This window comes from Saccopteryx leptura, chromosome 1 (assembly GCF_036850995.1).
Source record: "Saccopteryx leptura isolate mSacLep1 chromosome 1, mSacLep1_pri_phased_curated, whole genome shotgun sequence".
NCBI classification, from domain to species: Eukaryota; Metazoa; Chordata; class Mammalia; order Chiroptera; family Emballonuridae; genus Saccopteryx; species Saccopteryx leptura.
The window spans coordinates 181,384,237-181,403,205 of NC_089503.1; the positions used below are offsets into that span (position 1 = coordinate 181,384,237).

Sequence of the window (18,969 nt, forward strand, 5' to 3'; positions counted from 1 at the left end):
TCCTGCTAGATTTTGGCTTAACTTCCAGAAAGGACCCTCCCCTAGAAGGGAGGGTTAGCAAGTCAGCTTCAATAATTCATTTAGACTAGATAGCTTCAGTCCTTCAGACACCACCTTCAGCCTCCTGCACTCACACACCATCGGGAAGGGCAAAGCCTGTTTCCAGTGCTATTTCCTGCTTTGCCTGCTCTTCATTTTGGTGGTTATTCTAAAAAGTTCTTAGGGTCCAGTAGATAGATGTCCTCCTGTTCCATTCCTTTGCTCCTGAACAGATGCCAGTACCTTCATGGGATGGGGTCTTATGGCTGCTGGTAGTGTCTTCATCCACTTGTATTTTGGGATTCCAGGACACCATGACACCTAGGTGTGTTGTAATGTCCAGTTTTTTTGTCTTTTTTTTTTTTTTAATTTTTATTTATTTATTTCAGAGACAGAGCGAGAGTCAGAGAGGAATAGACAGGGACAGACAGACAGGAACGGAGAGATGAGAAGCATCAACCATCAGTTTTTAGTTGCAACACCTTAGTTGTTCATTGATTGCTTTCTCATATGTGCCTTGACCGTGGGCCTTCAGCAGACCGAGTGACCCCTTGCTCGAGTCAGCAACCTTGGGTCCAAGCTGGTGAGCTTTCTGCTCACACCAGATGAGCCCACGCTCAAGCTGGCGACCTCGGGGTCTCAAACCTGGGTCCTTCCACATCCCAGTCCAACACTCTATCCACTGCGCCACTGCCTGGTCAGGCTGTCCACAGGTTTTTAATTTGCTATCCAGTGGTGCAGACTTGAAAATAAAATTTGCTTTCCTTTGGATTATTTTTCAGATTGGGTTCTTTTTATTTTCATTTTTTATGCTGTTTCTTACAATGTTGTTCCTTGTTTCATACTGACCTCTTTAGCCGACAGTCCTCTATTATCTCATTTAGAAATTAAAATACTCTTGGGTCCTTGTCCTTTTCTTACTTTCATCATTCCTTTACTGCACATCAGATCTCCACATACCCAGAAGCTTCTCTTTGAACACACCTACTTCTCTGCTGTACACACTATAGACTTGGCAATTTTAGTATCTTACATCTCACCTACGACACTAGTTTTAAATATGTTAAGAAATTTCTAGTTTGTACTTCAAATAAGACATTAAAAAAATAGGCTATTTTGAAGTTTAAGGATATTCAGTAGTTTCTTTCACATTAAGGCTCAACTTTCACCGTCAACCTGACCGAGATTCACCCGGTAAGCCCTCTACGGGGCGATGCTCTGCCCATCTGGGACGTTGCTCCATCGCTCAGCAACTGAGCTCTTCTTAGTACCTGAGGCAGAGGCCATGGAGCCTTCCTCAGTGCCCAGGGCCAACTTGCTCCAATTAAGCCATGGCTGTGGGAGAAGGAGGAGGAGTGCATATGTGGGAGACAGAAAGAGAGAGAGAGAGAAAGAGAGAGAAATGAGAAGGGAAGGGGTGGAGAAGTCAATGGTAGCTTCTCCTGTGTGCCCTGATCAGAGATTGCACCCACAACCTTGGGATGACACTCCAACCAAATGAGCTACACAGCCAGGGCCCAACAACTTTATTTTCAATTCAATCTTAAAAGATAGAAGAGGCGGTGGAAAAATTTAAAGCTTGCGAGATATACAGTGATTTCCTATAGGATAAAATAATTACAGAATTTAGAGTAAATTTTTATAAATTCTAGTAGACTTCCCTAATTAACATGAAAACATTGAACACCTGTCAAAATAATTTCTCTAGTTAGCTTCTTATGAAAACATAAAAAGCTGAGCAAAAGAAACAGTGACATAGTTAATTTACAAAATGTACTCTATTTTAAAAAAATGGCATCAATCTAAGAATAAATCTTTCAGACTGGTAACTGATTTTCAAACAAGATTTCAAATTGACAGAAAGTCTCCTGCAGACAATAGCTTTCCAGCTGTGTGTGTTTACTGGAATATTGCTCTCTGAACACACACACATTCAGGTTTGTTAAATATATCTTCATCTGTTTCTGGAGTTAGTTGGATATTATCTTTGACTGGAGACAGGGGATCTGGCTTCTTACAAGAAGGGACCTTTTCAGAATCTCTGCAAAATAGAATAAAATGGATGATTTACCTGTATAAAACAGCAGTATACAAAGAGGACAAGACACCCTATTGTGTAATTTGCTGCAATCCATTATAGGCACATTCAAGTTCTCTAAGAGTATCCTATAAAACCTGCTTCAGTGTCCCTTCCTGCTTTCTAAATAACCTTTCAAAGGAGGTGCTAGGTCACTAATATAGATATACTAGCTAAGGCAGAATGATTTCAATAAAGAACGTATTTCTTTTCTCCTCAGCATCTTTCTCAAGTCTTGCTAAGAACCAATATAAGCGAGGCATGAACAAATGTTTCAGCCCTACTTTTAACTCTCTCCTGTTTTCTGTGTGTGTGTGGTTTTTTTTGCTGGTAGTGGGTATTTTTATTCTCCACCTCCTTGTACTTATAGTTAAAAAAAAAAAGAAAAAAGCTAGTTTCACCTAAGAACATTCTCGACAAAGCAGTAAAAAACCATTAATTTAATTAAATCTCAAGCTGCTCAGCTTTTTAATATTCTGTGACAAAAAGGGCACTTCTGTCCAACACCGACTTTTGTTGCAGACCAAAGTATGACAGTTATCTCAAGTCAAAGAACCTTGAGTTAACTCTCAAGGTAAAGCTATTGTTATTCAAATTTAGGTATTTAGCAAAGGGCTGCTCTAACATGAACAAAGGGAGACTGTTATTTCAAAGAAAGCAACTTAAAAAAGTATGTGTTGTCAATTATAACATTTAAGCTTTCAAGTGGAAATCTGAATTTGGGAAAACTTGAATTTGCCACTTGACAACTTCCGAGTAAATACTCATGGACTATGATGAAAAGATTGGTTTTTTTTTTAATGCTGTATAGTGAAATGTGTCAATATTTGAAAAATAAGCATGGCATTTCCAAATGATCAATTCAGGTTATGAAATCAAGCACTAGTAAAGGCACACTCACTGTACAATGTGGACCAATGTACCACAGTGTGATGAGAGCACGGAAAGTCTGATAGTGTTTCACAGTCTGCCCTGCAACTGACCTTCAAAAACTACTGCTTGTTGAATCTTGATGTAAAATCAAAACAGAAAATATACAGTGAAATAAGAAGGCTATTATAATATACCTTTTCAAGCTCCAAATAGGTGTGGGGCCAATTTTCTTCATATACTTCAACCGAATCAACATGCCATGGCAGACCAGACACAAAGCAGATTAAGAACCCAGCACAGTTATATTAAACCAGACAGTAAGATTTGCAAAAATGTAAAACAATGTCACTCTTCTCACTGCTTTTGGTTTTAGAAAAGAGCTATTTTTTTAATAAAAATATACTATTGATTTTAACATTTAATGAGCTGATTATTATTATAACTCATACACACACACACACACACACACACAGACACACACATTTTTTTGTATTTTTCTAAAGTGAAAAGTGGGGAGAAAGAGAGACAGATTCCTGCATGCACCCAACCAGGATCCACCCAGCATGCCCACTAGGGGGTGATGCTCTTCTCATCTGGGGTGTTATTCCATTCCAACCAGAGCTATTCTAGCACCTGAGGCAGAGGCCTTGGAGCCAACATCAGTGCTGGGGACAACTCTGCTCCAATGGGGCCTGGGCTGCAGGAGGAGAAGGAGAGGGGGAGGGTAGAGAAGCAGATATGGGTGCCTCTCCTATGAGCCCTGGCCAGGAATCGAACCCGGGACTTCCACACGCTGGGCCAATGCTCTACTACTGAAGAAACCGGTGAGGGCCTAAATAAATATTTTTAAAGTGTCCATTTTAATTTCTAAAATGATTAGCCTGACCAGGAGGTGGTGCAGTGGATAGAGAGTCAGACTGGGATACGGAGGACCCAGGTTCAAGACCCTGAGGTCGCCAGCTTGAGCGCGGGCTCATCTGGTTTGAGCAAGGTTCACCAGCTTGGACCCAAGGTCGCTGGCTCGAGCAAGGGGTTACTCGGTCTGCTGAAGGCCCATGGTCAAGGCACATATGAGAAAGCAATCAATGAACAACTAAGGTGTCACAACGAAAAACTGATGATTGATGCTTCTCATCTCTCTCTGTTCCTGTCTGCCTGTCCCTATCTATCTCTCTCTGATTCTCTCTGTATAAAAATAAAAAACAAAATTTCTAAAATGGTTAAATGTTGAAAGATGTAACACACATAAACCAAAGTATTTCAGGGTCCTCAATAAGTTTTAAGAGTATAAAGAGTTCCTAAAGGCAAAAAGTTGGAGAACTACTGCTATGTGGTTTAATCCTCAACTTTACACAATGCAAAAAACAAACCAAAAAAACATTGTCCGGCACTTGCCGTATTTCCACATGTATAAGATGCTCCAACATATAAGACGTACCTTAATTTTGGGGCCCAAAATATGAAAAAAGACAAGCACGAAAAAGCGGGAAATGCAAGTAAAAAATCTACAACCCCTGTCTAAGACGCACCCAGTTTTTAGACCCCAAACATTTTGAAAAAGGGTGCATGGGAAAATATGGTACTCATTTCCAAAGTGTTTCCACTTCACCTGATTGTGACATTTCTATTAGGTAAGGTTTAATCCTATCACACCCAAGTAAGTTTTCTTCTTTCATTCTTAGCACATTCACTTTATTTTGAACAATAAAAATTTAAGAAAACCCAAGAAAATAAATCAGTGTTACACTGTCACTAATTTTGTAGTCTAACAGAAGTACTGTAGTTCAAATAAATGTAGATATATGCAGGGTCAATTCATTTAAAGCAGTGTTAGCCAGATACATTAGAAATCTGGCCAATTCATCACATACATTCAATGATTTCCCCTCATTTCAGATGTGAAATTTAGGAAAATAAACTGCTTTAAATCCAGGAAGACCATCAACTTCACACCCCCCACATCTTAAATAATTTTACTCTCATTAAAGTCCTGAGAGATGAGGAAAAGAAATTGATTCACATGAAAATAGTTTGGAGAATGACTGAAATCACAGAAGAAAATAATCTATTTTAGAGTAAGTAACAAGACAACTCACTTTTTAAATCCAAAATTTTTCCAGAGCTCATTGATTTTTATCTGCAACCCTGGCTTGTTCTCAGCATTGTGATGATGTCTTCTCTTCTGGGCACTTGCTGGCTTCTTGATCAGTCCACTGACTCTGGCGGGTACTAGAGGTTTGATCTTGGTTGTAGAAAGACTGTCCACCGAACTAGATTTATACAGCCCAGAAGCCTGAAGAGAAAATGCTCCTTTTAATACTATTCTGTTAAAGCGACTGTCTTTAGTTCATTCCAAACTATTCTTTATATTCCCAGAACAAAAAAGAACTTATAAGCAATGTGTGAAAATGTGCTTCTCTTTAGCATATCTGAATTGTAGTAGCAGCAACACCACATGCTGCTTTGGGGCCATTATTAAGTAAAATAAGAGTGACTTGAATACAAGCACTAACATAACATGACAGTCGATCTGATAATGGACACGGCTGCTAAGCAACAGAGGGTGGGTAGTGTGTGCGGCATGGATATACTAAGCGAAGGGGAAACTCATGTCCCAGGTGTGATGGAATGGGACGACATGAAATTTCATCATTTACTTAGAACATGACATGAAATTCAAAACTTATGAATTGTTTATTTCTGTAATTTTCCATTTAATATTTTCAGATGGGTAATGAACTGCAGAAAGTAAAACCGTAGATAAGGGGGCTACTGTACATGTGCACACACATGCATGCGCGCACACACGGCAGTATAATACACACTGTTGTGACTTTGTTTTTCTCAATATCTTTTCTTTAACATTTTTTTCCCCATTGATTTAATGGAGAGATAGAGGAAGGGAGAGAGAAACAAAGAGAGGATAAGGGAGGGAGACAGAAGCATCAAATCGTTGTTTTACTTAGTTGTTCCATTCTTTGCTTTTCGTAGGCGCCCTGACTAGGGATTGAACCTATGACCTTGGTGTGCTGGCTGACACTTTATCCACTGAGCCACCTGGCCAGGGTTCGCTTAATACATCGTGATTTTATCTATGTTGGAGATTTTTCTATTTCACACACAGAACTAAATTTTGTTTTGGATAGGTCACCTGTTCTTCCACTGTATAAAAGTGCCACAATTTACTTAAAGAGTAAACTGACATTTACTCTTGACATTTAGGTTATTTCCACCAAAGGGTTGATTTTTATTAGATAAAAAATGGGGCCATTAAAGTGCTAGTGGTTTTTTTTTTTTTTTTTAGGATAGTAACAGTAAGGTATATAAAATAAGGCTTTAAAATTTATAAAGCTGGTAGACAGTATAAATAAAAATATAAGAATTTTAATTTTTAATTGCACTTATATCTCTCTGGTAATAATAATACACTGCTTCTAAAATTAAAAAAAATGTTTTACCTTGTTCTTTAGAAGTGTGTCTTTTTTTGAAAACTGAGATAATTATAGTGTGGATCTCTGATTACCCTGATTATCAAGTGACTTAAACTTGCAATCAGATTCCTAGATCCCCCAGACCAAAAAGTAAAATAAAATTAGATTTTTACAATGGAATTTTTTTTTTTTTTTTTTCTTTTCATTTTTCTGAAGCTGGAAACAGGGAGAGACAGTCAGACAGACTCCCGCATGCGCCCGACCGGGATCCACCCGGCACGCCCACCAGGGGGCGACGCTCTGCCCACCAGGGGGCGATGCTCTGCCCATCCTGGGCGTCGCCATGTTGCGACCAGAGCCACTCCAGCGCCTGAGGCAGAGGCCACAGAGCCATCCCCAGCGCCCGGGCCATCTTTGCTCCAATGGAGCCTTGGCTGCGGGAGGGGAAGAGAGAGACAGAGAGGAAAGCGCGGGGAGGGGTGGAGAAGCAAATGGGCGCTTCTCCTGTGTGCCCTGGCCAGGAATCGAACCCGGGTCCTCCGCACGCTAGGCCGACGCTCTACCGCTGAGCCAACCGGCCAGGGCTTTACAATGGAATTTTGACAACAAAAATTCAACAAAAAGTAAAATGAGAAAATCAATGAAAATAAAATAATTTCTCAGAAAAGAAAGTATAAAAGCTAGGGATAGAATAAAAGAAAATGAACCTAGTTTGCAAAGCATGAGCTTTGCCAGTCTCACAGCAAGTTGCATTGAAGAAGTTAGCAAGATGTTTTAGCTGGAGAATAAATTCTATAAAATAAAGTACACATTTAAAATTGAGGCTTTCCTGCATTGTTTCAGAGGCTGGCCAAAATGCTAAAATTCAGTAAGTTTCTTAAGCAAGACTGGGTAACAGTACGTATTCATAAACCACTAGCTACAAAGTAGTAAATTAGTATAGTTCATCTCTTAATTGTATAACATGTTCAACAAAGGAGAAAAAAGGCATCTACTTTCAAATACAAAGTACCATATCAAATGCAGATACCTTGAGCAATGACTGTAAGATCTACACACCTACCCCATTATGTAAGACAGGGGTCCCCAAACTTTTTACACAGGGGGCCAGTTCACTGTCCCTCAGACCGTTGGAGGGCCGGACTATAAAAAAAAACTATGAACAAATCCCTATGCACACTGCACATATCTTATTTTAAAGTAAAAAAAAAAAAAAAAAAACGGGAACAAATACAATATTTAAAATAAAGAACAAGTAAATTTAAATCAACAAACTGACCAGTATTTCAATGGGAACTATGCTCCTCTCACTGACAACCAATGAAAGAGGTGCCCCTTCCGGAAGTGCGGCGGGGGCCCGATAAATGGCCTCAGGGGACCGCATGTGGCCCGCGGGCCGTAGTTTGGGGACCCCTGATGTAAGACTTTCTCAAAACAGAATAATCTGGATTCTGACTAAAGTCAAATAGGAAGGACAATGAATGGGAATTTAGAAGACTTTATATTTCTGCAATTTTCATGAGGATTTTCTTTTAATATTTATCATGGGATTCTACACAGTATTATATACTTTTAAAAAAAGAGAGCCTGACCAGGCAGTGGCGCAATGGATAGAGCGTCGGACTGGGATGCAGAAGGACCCAGGTTCAAGACCCCGAGGTCGCCAGCTTCAGTGTGGGCTCATCTGGTTGAGCAAAATCTCACCAGTTTGGACCCAAGGTTGCTGGCTCAAGCAAGGGGTTACGCGGTCTGCTGAAGGCCCACGGTCAAGGCACATATGAGAAAGCAGTCAATGAACAACTAAGGTGTCGCAATGCGCAATGAAAAACTAATGATTGATGCTTCTCATCTCTCTGTCCCTGTCTATCCCTCTCTCTGACTCTGTCTCTGTTAAAAAAAAAAAAGTTTAAAAAAAAGTGAAAAATACTCCATTATCTCAGATTGTAACTTATAGAAACTATTGTTCATTCATAGCGAAGAGCAGTGTTGACTCAAGGCTAAACCATTTCTTAAAATAAAGATCATGAGTAAGATCCTAAGATGAACTCAACACACACAGAAAATATGGTTGCTGCATTCTATGAATGGCTAACGAACGGAATCTGCAATAGAGAAACATTCTCTTCATAGTCAGTCAACACTATTCTCAAAGCCCCGAGGGCATGGTGACTATCTAAAACAGGGGTCCCCAAACTACGTAAGGCCCTCGGGCTGCATGCAGCCCCCTGAGGCCATTTATCCGGCCCCGCCACACTTCCGGAAGGGGCACCTCTTTCATTGGTGGTCAGTGAGAGGAACATAGTTCCCATTGAAATACTGGTCAGTTTGTTGATTTAAATTTACTTGTTCTTTATTTTAAATATTGTATTTGTTTCCATTTTGTTTTTTTACTTTAAAATAAGATATGTGCAGTGTGCATAGGGATTTGTTCATAGTTTTTTTATAGTCTGGCCCTCCAATGGTCTGAGGGACAATGAACTGGCCCCCTGTGTAAAAAGTTTGGGGACCCCTGATCTAAAACATCTCCTGAATCAAAGACAAGCTATCCAGTGTTCATTTATCCTAACAGGAATTGGTTGTATCTGGAAGCCAAAGATGATGTAATAACTTCTGGTTATTTTGTCTTTTTGGTGAGGGGAGAGGATTCATGTTTCTCTAACTGATTACTACAACAAATGGTTAGCCCAGAGCAAAAATATGAGAGTTCCGTCAGCATGACAAACCGACAGCTTGTGAGATGGTCAGAATTCTTAGTTACACATAGCTAAAAGCTTACAAAGGAAGTTAAAACAGAGCTTTCCACTGGAAAAAGGGAAAGGAATGCCCCCAAAGAGCTCAGCAGACTGAGAAGGACCCTCACAAATAGACTGTGGTGTTTCATGAAAGATGTTCCAGAGCAAGTAACTGTGGTGGCTCCATAATGGAGCCAAGAGAAAATGCAGCATGGAGTGAGAAATGCGAAAGATGACCTTAAACTGGAGGAGCACATGAAAAGAAACAGAAAGTCTTCTAGAATAGTCTGGAAGGACCAAAGCCAAGTGAGTGACAGGGAAAGAACAGCAAAAGTCTGAAGTACAGCCCGGAGCTTGGTTCAGCCTACTCTAAAACCTAGAAACTCCCCAAGGGACAGTCAGGATTTGCATCTATTCACTGATTTTGGCATTTTCCAAGTCAAAACAGCTTTTTCATACATTTTAACTTGGTTCTTTTCTTCAATTTGAGTCCAAATACAACTCAAGCTTCCTTTAGGAACTTAAATATTTTCCTTATGATAAATATAAGCTATACTGATTGGTTAGATGCTGTCCAATATTCAGGATTACCAAATGTCAAATTCTGTCAAATACCACCAAGGCTGTGATTGTTCTTATAACTTGGTAATTTTACAGTAGATATAAAATAAAGTATGTTATATTGAAATATGCTAAATTGAGATACTGAAGTATGCTGAGATAACACAAAGATCTAAAAAAAGCCTATTATATTATCATGTCATTTTAAAATATACCACTGGGTCTTATGAACAGTACTTATTTAGGGTTGTGATCTTATTTAAGTCAGACTAAAAGGTATTTTGTAAATAAAAAATGGTTAGGATGCTTTTATTAATTTAAAATAATATAAAGTCACTTGTTTCTGTATGTTATAAAGGTGCAACTTAGCAAGAATAAATGAAAATATACTTCTACAGTACTAAAACTTAAGACGGACACCATCACCTTAATGGAGCCATTTCCTTATGTTTTATATGTTCTCTAAATTCAAGAGTAAATTAAGAAATAAGTATTAAATTTATAACAACTTGCCTGACCTGTGGTGGCGCAGTGGATAAAGCATCGACCTGGAATGCTGAGGTTGCTGGTTCAATACCCTGCACTTGCCTGGTCTAAGGCACATATGGGAGTTGAAGCTTCCTGCTCCTCCCCCCTTTCTCTCTCTCTCTCACTCTCTCTCTCCTCTCTAAAATGATTAAAAAAAATTTATAACAACTTTTCATCTCATAGCTAGCTTATCATTCTGCTTAGGTCTTCATGTTTTACAACTTGAGACACCTACTGGAACACACAGTGATTCAAAAAATAGATTAAATGTACAAGAGTTTAAAATATTAAAAATATAACGAATTCCTTCTGATGAATAAAATGTCAATTTTCTACAAAGTAAGATCTAGAATGAATAATTAAGAACCAATCATTCCCATAATGTAAAAAACTTTTCTCAATTATATGATAAACATCCTATTTTGTTTCACATATAGATTTTAAAACGCAGGTTTCATAATGTAACTTACCTTTGAATTGAATTCCTTACTAGAAGGCTGAGAAAGTTTTGATGCACTTAAGCTGTGTGGTGATAATTCTACACTTTCCTGTGACTGTGAGGAGCAACCCACTTCACGTAAGGGGTGTGCTTCACTATCTGGCTCACCACTCTTTACCTGAGATACATCAGACATCTTATTCTCAGGCACAGAGCGGGGGGAATCACTCTTTCTCCGGAACCGATGCAATGCTGTGCGTGGAGAGGGGCTCAGAGTTCTTGAAAAGTCTTGAAGACTTCCAAACCAACTAAAACAACTTCTTAGTGAACCCAAAGTGGGTGGTGAAATGGTCCTTGTGAATTCTCTGGTCTTATTAAAAGATGGAGATTCTTCATCAGCAATTACAGTCACATCATCTGGAATCCGATCACTTGAATTATGAGCTACAATCCTATCAACCAGCTTCTTGTCCTCTAGATAATCTGACTCACTTATATCAACCGGCTTCTTGTCCTTTGGATAACTGGATTCATTTAGATCAGCTAGTTTCTTGTCCTCTAGATAATCTGATTCATTTAGATCAACTGGCTTCGTGTCCTCTAGATAATCTGATTCACTTAGATCAACTGGCTTCGTGTCCTCTAGATAATCTGATTCACTTAGATCAACTGGCTTCTTGTCCTCTAGACAATCTGATTCATTTAGATTGGTCTTTTTATCTGTGACAGCAGTTTCATCTAGAGGCTGACTGCTTGCTTTCTTTAATACACAGTCCACAGAATCTAGAGAACTGCAAAAAAACCTAACAGAAAAAGAGAGAAAGAAAGCATAAGTATTTTAGTTTTCTCACAAGGTGATAAACTCCAGAATATGGCCGTTTCTTTTTTTTTTTACAGAGACAGAGAGAGTCAGAGAGAGGGATAGATAGGGACAGACAGGAACAGAGATGAGAAGCATCAATCATCAGTTTTTCATTGCGACACCTTAGTTGTTCATTGATTGCTTTCTCATATGTGCCTTGACCATGGGCCTTCAGCAGACCGGGGAACCCCTTGCTCAAGCCAGCGACCTTGGGTCCAAGCTGGTGAGCTTTGCTCAAACCAGATGAGCCTGCGCTCCAGCTAGCGACCTCGGGGTCTCAAACCTGGGTCCTCTGCATCCCAGTCCAATGCTCTATCCACTGTGCCACAACCTTGTCAGGCCCAGTTTCTTTTTTTAAAACAAAATCTCATTAATACATAATTTCATAAATAAAGACAAAATAGAGCTTGTCAGTTCAATATGGATTATGCCAATCACACATTCAGAAATTTTATTTATACAATAATGTTTAGGGTTATCTAAAAGCAGTCATCTATATATGCATGTTTGGAGCATGTGTATTTTATATATACCTAATCATTATGCAAATATTCTTTAACCTTTTTAACTTGAAACAGACTATTAGCTCCCTGTGGACAGGTATTGTCCATGACTTTGTATCCTCCATAATACTAAAATAGTGGCTAACATAGCGCTGATAGCTGAATACTTAAACAAATATAGAAAGATGCAACATAAAAAAACAACTTATTGCCCTGAACAGGCAGTGGTGCAGTGGATAGAGTGTTGGCCTGGAACACCGAGGACCCAGGTTCAAAACCCTGAGGTCACTGGCTTGAGTGTGGGCTCATCCAGCTTGAGTGTGGGGTCGCTGTCTTGAGCGTGAGATCATAGACATGACTCCAGGTCACTGGCTTGAGCCCAAAGGTCATTGGTTTGAAGTCCAAGGTCGCTGACTTGAGCAAGGGGTCACTGGCTCAACTTGAACGCCTCCAACGCCCATCAAGGCACATATGAGGAAACAATTAATGAATAACTGAAGTGACGCAACTATAAGTTGATGGTTATCATCTCTCTTCCTTTCTGTCTCTTCCCCTCACTTAAAAAAAAAAGTAGCAGAAGTTCAAGGAAAAGCTGTGCATTTGGGCCTGAACTAAGACAAGATATGACAAAAACTGTAACTAGATTAAGTCAGGTCCTTCCACCCCTTCCCCAACTAGATTCAAAGTTTATTTAAGCCAATTAAAATACATTTCAGTATGTAATACAATAAACAGCATTCTAGAGAAATAACCATACCTGCTTCTGGTCCCTGGGACCACAACTGCACCACTTTCTTCATTTCTTCTCTGCAAAAATACTGCAAATTTATTTCTTGTTGTAGATGGTGTGCTTAAACATTTTTTAATAGTAGTCCCATCTTCCAGATCAGACATCAACATTTTGGAAGAGTTCAATGGTTTATTATTTTTACAGCTATTTCTCTTAGGCTTCTTTGTAAATGAAAGAGAATACTGATTTATCAGATCATCTTCTGACAGCTCCTCTAAATGAAAACAAAATTATCAATAAATCTTTATTTGTATGCAGTTAGAGATTTGGCTTTAACTTCACAGTCCATTGTCCTTGGTCCTAGGATGAAGTCTTTCTTTTTTCTTTTTTTAACTATGCATCAGAAAGGAAACCCAAGGATAGGTGTGTTTCACAATTTCCATGATTTAATATCAGTTATTTGTACAATTTTACATGAAATTATCTAAACCAAAATTTCAGGACACAATCAATTCTGTAAGTGTCATATACTCATTATACTAAGGGCGTAATATTGAATATAAAGAGAAAAAAAACAATTTTAAGGGACTTTACATGTAAATATATATATAATGAATTAATGTCTGTTTTTTAAAAATGCTTTTATTTATTGATTTGAAAGAGAGGAGAGAGGAGAAAGGGAAGGGGAGAGAGGGAGAGAGACTGATTTGTTTTCACTTATTTATGCATTCATTGATTGATTTTTGTGTGTGCCCTGATGGGGGATCAAACCTGCAACCTTGATGTATCGGGATAATTCTCTAACCAACTGAGCTACCTGGCCAGGGTTAGTGTTTGATTTAAAAACGCTCCAGTAAAACCAGCAGCTATTTATATATACCACTATGTGATAAAGTTTTTGAGGTATATGTTGATTGTCAGATAGCAGTAATTTGCGCTGTAGCTTTTACCTCACCACCTAGCTCTGGGGCCCTAGGAGACTGCGTGTGGCAATTGTATTCTGTGGTATTAGAATAAATCAAACACTGAATAATACAAAGGCTCCAGCCTGAGATAGGCCAGAACCTAGAGATGGCAGTAAGGAGCTTCAAATTAGCTCAACTAACTCTTAGTCTGAGCAGCATCCATTCACACTGGAGTAAATGCTCATCACTCTGAAAAGTCAGTAAAATAGCTGAGGGCACCAAAATACAAGAAACAAGATGATACCTCCAATTTTAAAAAGCTATAGAGCAATAAATTTGATTTTGTCTCCTGGGCATTGTAGGAGCTCTTCAACAAGAAGTCATGCCAGACTAAGCTCACTTTCCTTCTATGATAAGCTTAGAGTAGCTATTCTGGGGAATTCCATAAATTTAGTATATCCCAAGTTGAGTGAGACACTCGGGGTCCCTTGTATTGTCCTACAAGATGAGAGAGAGCAGAATCTATTGTATATTAGTTCGTGGATCAGCAGCAAGTCAGACAGCCCTGAAAGACTATTGGCAATTATTAGTGTGAAAGGAGGTCTCCTCTCCATAGTGCTTTAGATTTCCATAGTTGCTCTGATTCAGTTCAACTTTATTACACAAACACATTTTAACCAAAACTTTAAGACATAGAAAGTGACACTTCTCAAATTTCTAGCTAACATATGTAATACCCATATGAGAAGATATACAAATATTCAAAAACAAAAAGAATTAGTGGGCAGGACAAGAATACAAATGAATCAGATGATCTCAACGGGAATAATTTCACCTGCATTTAAGTTTAAAAGCATCACTGTACCTGGTTTAACAGCAACTGGTGAATTTTGATTATAAGCTTAGTAAATGCCAGCAAAATGACAAGAATGCAAATAAAAGCCAACACTATCTTCGCCTGCAATGATAAAATCAGCCTCTGGATAAAGGACTGAAATAGGGTCACAATTCTAAAAACTGACTGTGCTCCGTGGTAAGTGGACAGCTCCTCACAGTCACCCACTGTAAGAGTTATACAATTAATCTCGCCCTGGAAGAGCTAAGGAACTTTAGTTTGAAAAGAAATAAAGGAGGGTCACAATGACTGTCTCTAAGTATATGAAGGGCTGTCCCTAAAAGAGGGATTCAACTCAGGCTGTTCTGTTTTTGAGTTTGTGTACGCCCAGAGGACACAAGCCATTGCAAAGTTGTAATGTAAAAGAGCATAGTCTGACATAACGTACTAATGAGCCCCTACATAAAAAGAAGAGGCCATGTGGATGGTGGCAGGACGCAGGAAGGAACGAGCATGTTTAGTGCACCTGCTATGTACACGTACTTTTCATACATTATCTTATACATACACATACATAAAAATTTGTGAAACAGGCAATTTCATTCCCATTTTGGAAGTGGGAACAATGGTTCAGAGATATTAGCATGAAAAAATTTAGGTTCCTATGGAATCAGGACATTTTGGCTGAACATGTATAATCTATACCTAAATTTAAAAAATAAAAGCATTAACTACAAATTTACAAAGACTTTTGTTTTGTTGTTTGTTGTTAGTCTTGTATTCATTCATGCAGCTGTTTGAGGGAAAGAAGAAAGAAATTACAATTATTCTATTTCTAAACATGTTCTATGGTGAAAAAACCCAAAAACTTTTCCCAATACCTAGTATTCCATTCTCAGCACTTCATTCAACATTGCACTGGAGGTTCCAGCAGGCGAGAGAAAGAAAGAAAAGGCATCCAGACTGGAAAAGGAGAACCAAGACTTGTCTTCACTGTAGGTAACACGACTGTTTATATGGAAAAACCTAGAGTCTACAAAAGTGGATTTAGCAACGCTGCAGAATACAAGATTGATATACAAAAATCAATTCTTTCTATATATTCTATATACCAGCAATGACTAACTAGAAATTAAAATTAAAATAGCATTCACAGTAGCATCAAAATTTTTAAATATAGGGATAAATTTTATAATGGATGTGCAAGCCCTGTGCAGAGAAAATTAAGTTCTGAAGACTTAACTTAGACTTAAATAAACAGATCAGAAAACTCAATATTGTTCAGATGTTAACTGTCCCCAAATTGATCTACAGAGTAAATGGAATCCCAATCAAAATCACAGCAGGCTTTAATAAAAGAGAGAAACTGACAGTTGATTCTAAGATTTAAATGGAAATGTGCAAAACAAAGAACTAGCCAAAACAATTTTTCAAAAACCCTATGGTATCTCTACTACTTGATTTCAATATTGACTATAAAGCTACAGTGATTGACACAGGGTGTCTGGTATAAAGACAGAAGAGACACCAATGGCACTGCATAAGAGATCAGAGACAGAGCCACATGCATAATGGTCAACTGATTGCCAAAAAGTGTGCTGAGGCAATTCACTAGGGAAAGGACTATCCTTTTAACAAACGCTGCTGGGAAAACTGAATTACCATATACAAAAAGTGAACCAGGATCCTAACCTCACACCACATAAAAAAAATCAATTCAAAATGAATCAAAAGCCTAAATATTATATAAGCATTAACACCATAAAAGCCCTGAAAGAAACAGGAGAAAAGTCTTAGTGACCTTGGGTTTAGCAAAGATTTCTTCAATGTGACCAATTCTCAATGTATTTCACAAAAACAAAATACATACCACTTCTTGGTCTTTTCACAACGGTCAGCTTCCTTGGTAGATTTAACCCTTTAGTATTAATCACCTGTTCGATGCCCATAGTACTTGAATTTTCCTTCAGTCTTGTAGCATTTGGGATAATATTACGTTCAAGTCTAGGGCAGTAATTCCTATGCCAAATGCTATTAACATTAGATGGTTTTTGACATGTTTTGTCATCCCAACTATGACTTCTTGAGTGGGCAGGCTAAAATAGTAAAAGAATCAAGATTACTTTAAGAAAAATAGTCACTTTATTTCTCTCTGTATTAACATAAAGTTTAAGCAAGTAGTTAAACTACCCTTAAAAAGAACAGCTTTTCGAAGAAATATCTGTCCTCTAATAATGTTTTCTACTTTTCTGTTAAGTGTGTCTTGTATTCTTAGGTTTGTCTTCTAATGAGGGTCAAATGACCTTGTTAGCTCACTTCTAATAAATAAAAAAGAGTACTTCTAAAGTTTAAGTGATTATTTCAATACATAGTACTAATTAGTTTAACAATCACCTGGCAATAAGCCTCTAAATCAGTGGTTCTCAACCTGTGGGTTGCGACCCCGGCGGGGGTCAAAGGACCAAAACACAGGGGTCGCCTAGAACCGCTGCTCTAAATGATCATTTACATGCCCTTTACAAAGTCCCTGAAGATTAAAACCATAAAATTATGTATTTGAAGTAATCAACTATCTCACCTCTAGAAATTGGTTGAGTCAAATCAAAACAATCTAGTTTACAAAACATGAGTTTATATTGAACCCATACTTGGAATCATCTTTACTTGTTGAGTAAATGAATGTCAGTTACATCAGTAGTTTTCAACCTTTTTATACTTGAGGACCGGTGAAAACAGGAGAATTATTTAGGGGACTGCTAAGGGACAAATCACACAGAGCATAAGTGAACTCAACTAAGATTACTAGGTCTATAGTCCTTATATAACATCAGGGTGGATAACTCTTTTGCAGACTGGCAAAAGATTTCTGGTGAACTAGTCCAAGGACCAGTGGTTGAAAAACACTAAGTGATATGATCTCTTTCATCCTTTCAGACCAGAAGTGCTAGCAACAAGCAGGCTTGCTTTCACTGCTAAGTCCTTCTGCTTCTTTCGGTTGTCATACCGGTTGGCAGTTTCTTCTTTCTCATAGTTCCCAGTCCAATCCATGCTTCTCACCCTTGCTCATTAATTCAGTCCTTTACCAAGCATTTATTAAGCATGTTAAACATAGTTAGCTTAGCTAGTGTTCCAGGGTACAAAGAAAAATAAAATATATTCCCTGCTTTTAAGGACTTAGCAATGAAAGACCATAAACCCCTGCCTTTATGAAGACTATATTCTTTTGGGAAAAATTAGAAAATTACATAGCAGTTAGTGCTAAAAAGACAAAACAGATAGAAATGTTATTAGGGAAAGTTGATGAGGAATGAGGTTTACTCTGATTGTGGAGAGATTTAAGGTTACCAGAAGTCATTAATGTAGAGATTCAAGAGATACTTCGAGGCGATGGCACAGTGGATAGAATGTGGGACTGGGATGCGGAGGAACCAGGTTCGAGACCCCGAGGTCGCCAGCTGGAGTGCGGGCTCATCTGGTTTGAGCAAAGCTCACCAGCTTGGACCCAAGGTTGCTGGCTTGAGCAAGGGGTTCCTAGGTCTGCTGAAGGCCCATGGTCAAAGCACATATGAGAAAGCAATCAATGAACAACTAAGGTGTCGCAATGAAAAACTGATGATTGATGCTTCTCATCTCTGTCCGTTCCTGTCTGTCTGTCCGCCTGTCCCTATCTATCCCTCTCTCTGACTCTCTCTCTATAAAAAAAAAAAAAAAAAAAAAAAAAAAAAGACACTTAGAATGATGTGGATGTCACACAGCCTAAAGATTGGGCTGGAGTAAATATGAATGAAGAGAGAACAGTCCGAATAAAAATATGAACAGAAAAGGGAATGGTGGAAGAGTGTACCACAAGGGATATATACAGTTGGGGAAAAGTAGAAGAAAACAGGAAAGGGTTTAAAGAACACAGCAGGGGTGCTCATTAAATATTTGCTGAACTATGAATGAGTGAAAACCAGCTGGTAATCTCAAGAAAAGTGTTTCTAGGTCTGGGTCTTCACCAATACCAAATGACAAAGGCCGAACAGGGTGAGATGAGAAAAAAAAAGGTATCAAATGCTTGGTACAGTCAAATGAAATGTTCAAGTCTAGAGGTGTGATAATATACAATGCAGTCACTTTTTAATTTAAGGAAATTAACCAAAATACCTATGTTCTAAGACAGGGGTCCCCAAACTTTTTACACAGGGGGCCAATTCACTGTCCCTCAGACCGTGGAGGGCCAGACTATAAAATAAACTATGAACAAATCCCTATGCACGCTGCACATACCTTAAAGTAAAAAAACAAAACGGGAACAAATACAGTATTTAAAACAAAGAACAAGTAAATTTAAATCAACAAACTGACCAATATTTCAATGGGAACTATGGGGCTGCTTTTGGCTAATGAGATGGTCAATGTGCTCCCCTCACTGACCACCAATGAAAGAGGTGCCCCTTCCGGAAGTGCGGTGG

At 38.5% G+C, this 18,969-nt stretch overlaps 1 protein-coding gene across 3 annotated transcripts in view; it reads right to left on the reverse strand.

Annotated features, from left to right (window-relative positions):
* Nucleotides 1–1,550: 1,550 nt before the first annotated feature.
* EXO1 (exonuclease 1) overlaps nt 1,551–18,969 on the reverse strand; it is a 39,457-nt gene continuing 22,038 nt past the window's right edge. For all 3 annotated transcript variants that reach the window (XM_066382183.1, XM_066382192.1, XM_066382175.1), the window contains 5 exons: nt 16,386–16,611; nt 12,803–13,049; nt 10,712–11,483; nt 5,086–5,282; nt 1,551–2,080 (listed from right to left, as the gene is read on the reverse strand). In XM_066382183.1, the coding sequence (XP_066238280.1) occupies nt 1,939–2,080; nt 5,086–5,282; nt 10,712–11,483; nt 12,803–13,049; nt 16,386–16,611 (1,584 nt within the window). In that variant the 3' untranslated portion in view covers nt 1,551–1,938. The remainder of the gene's footprint in view (nt 2,081–5,085; nt 5,283–10,711; nt 11,484–12,802; nt 13,050–16,385; nt 16,612–18,969) is intronic.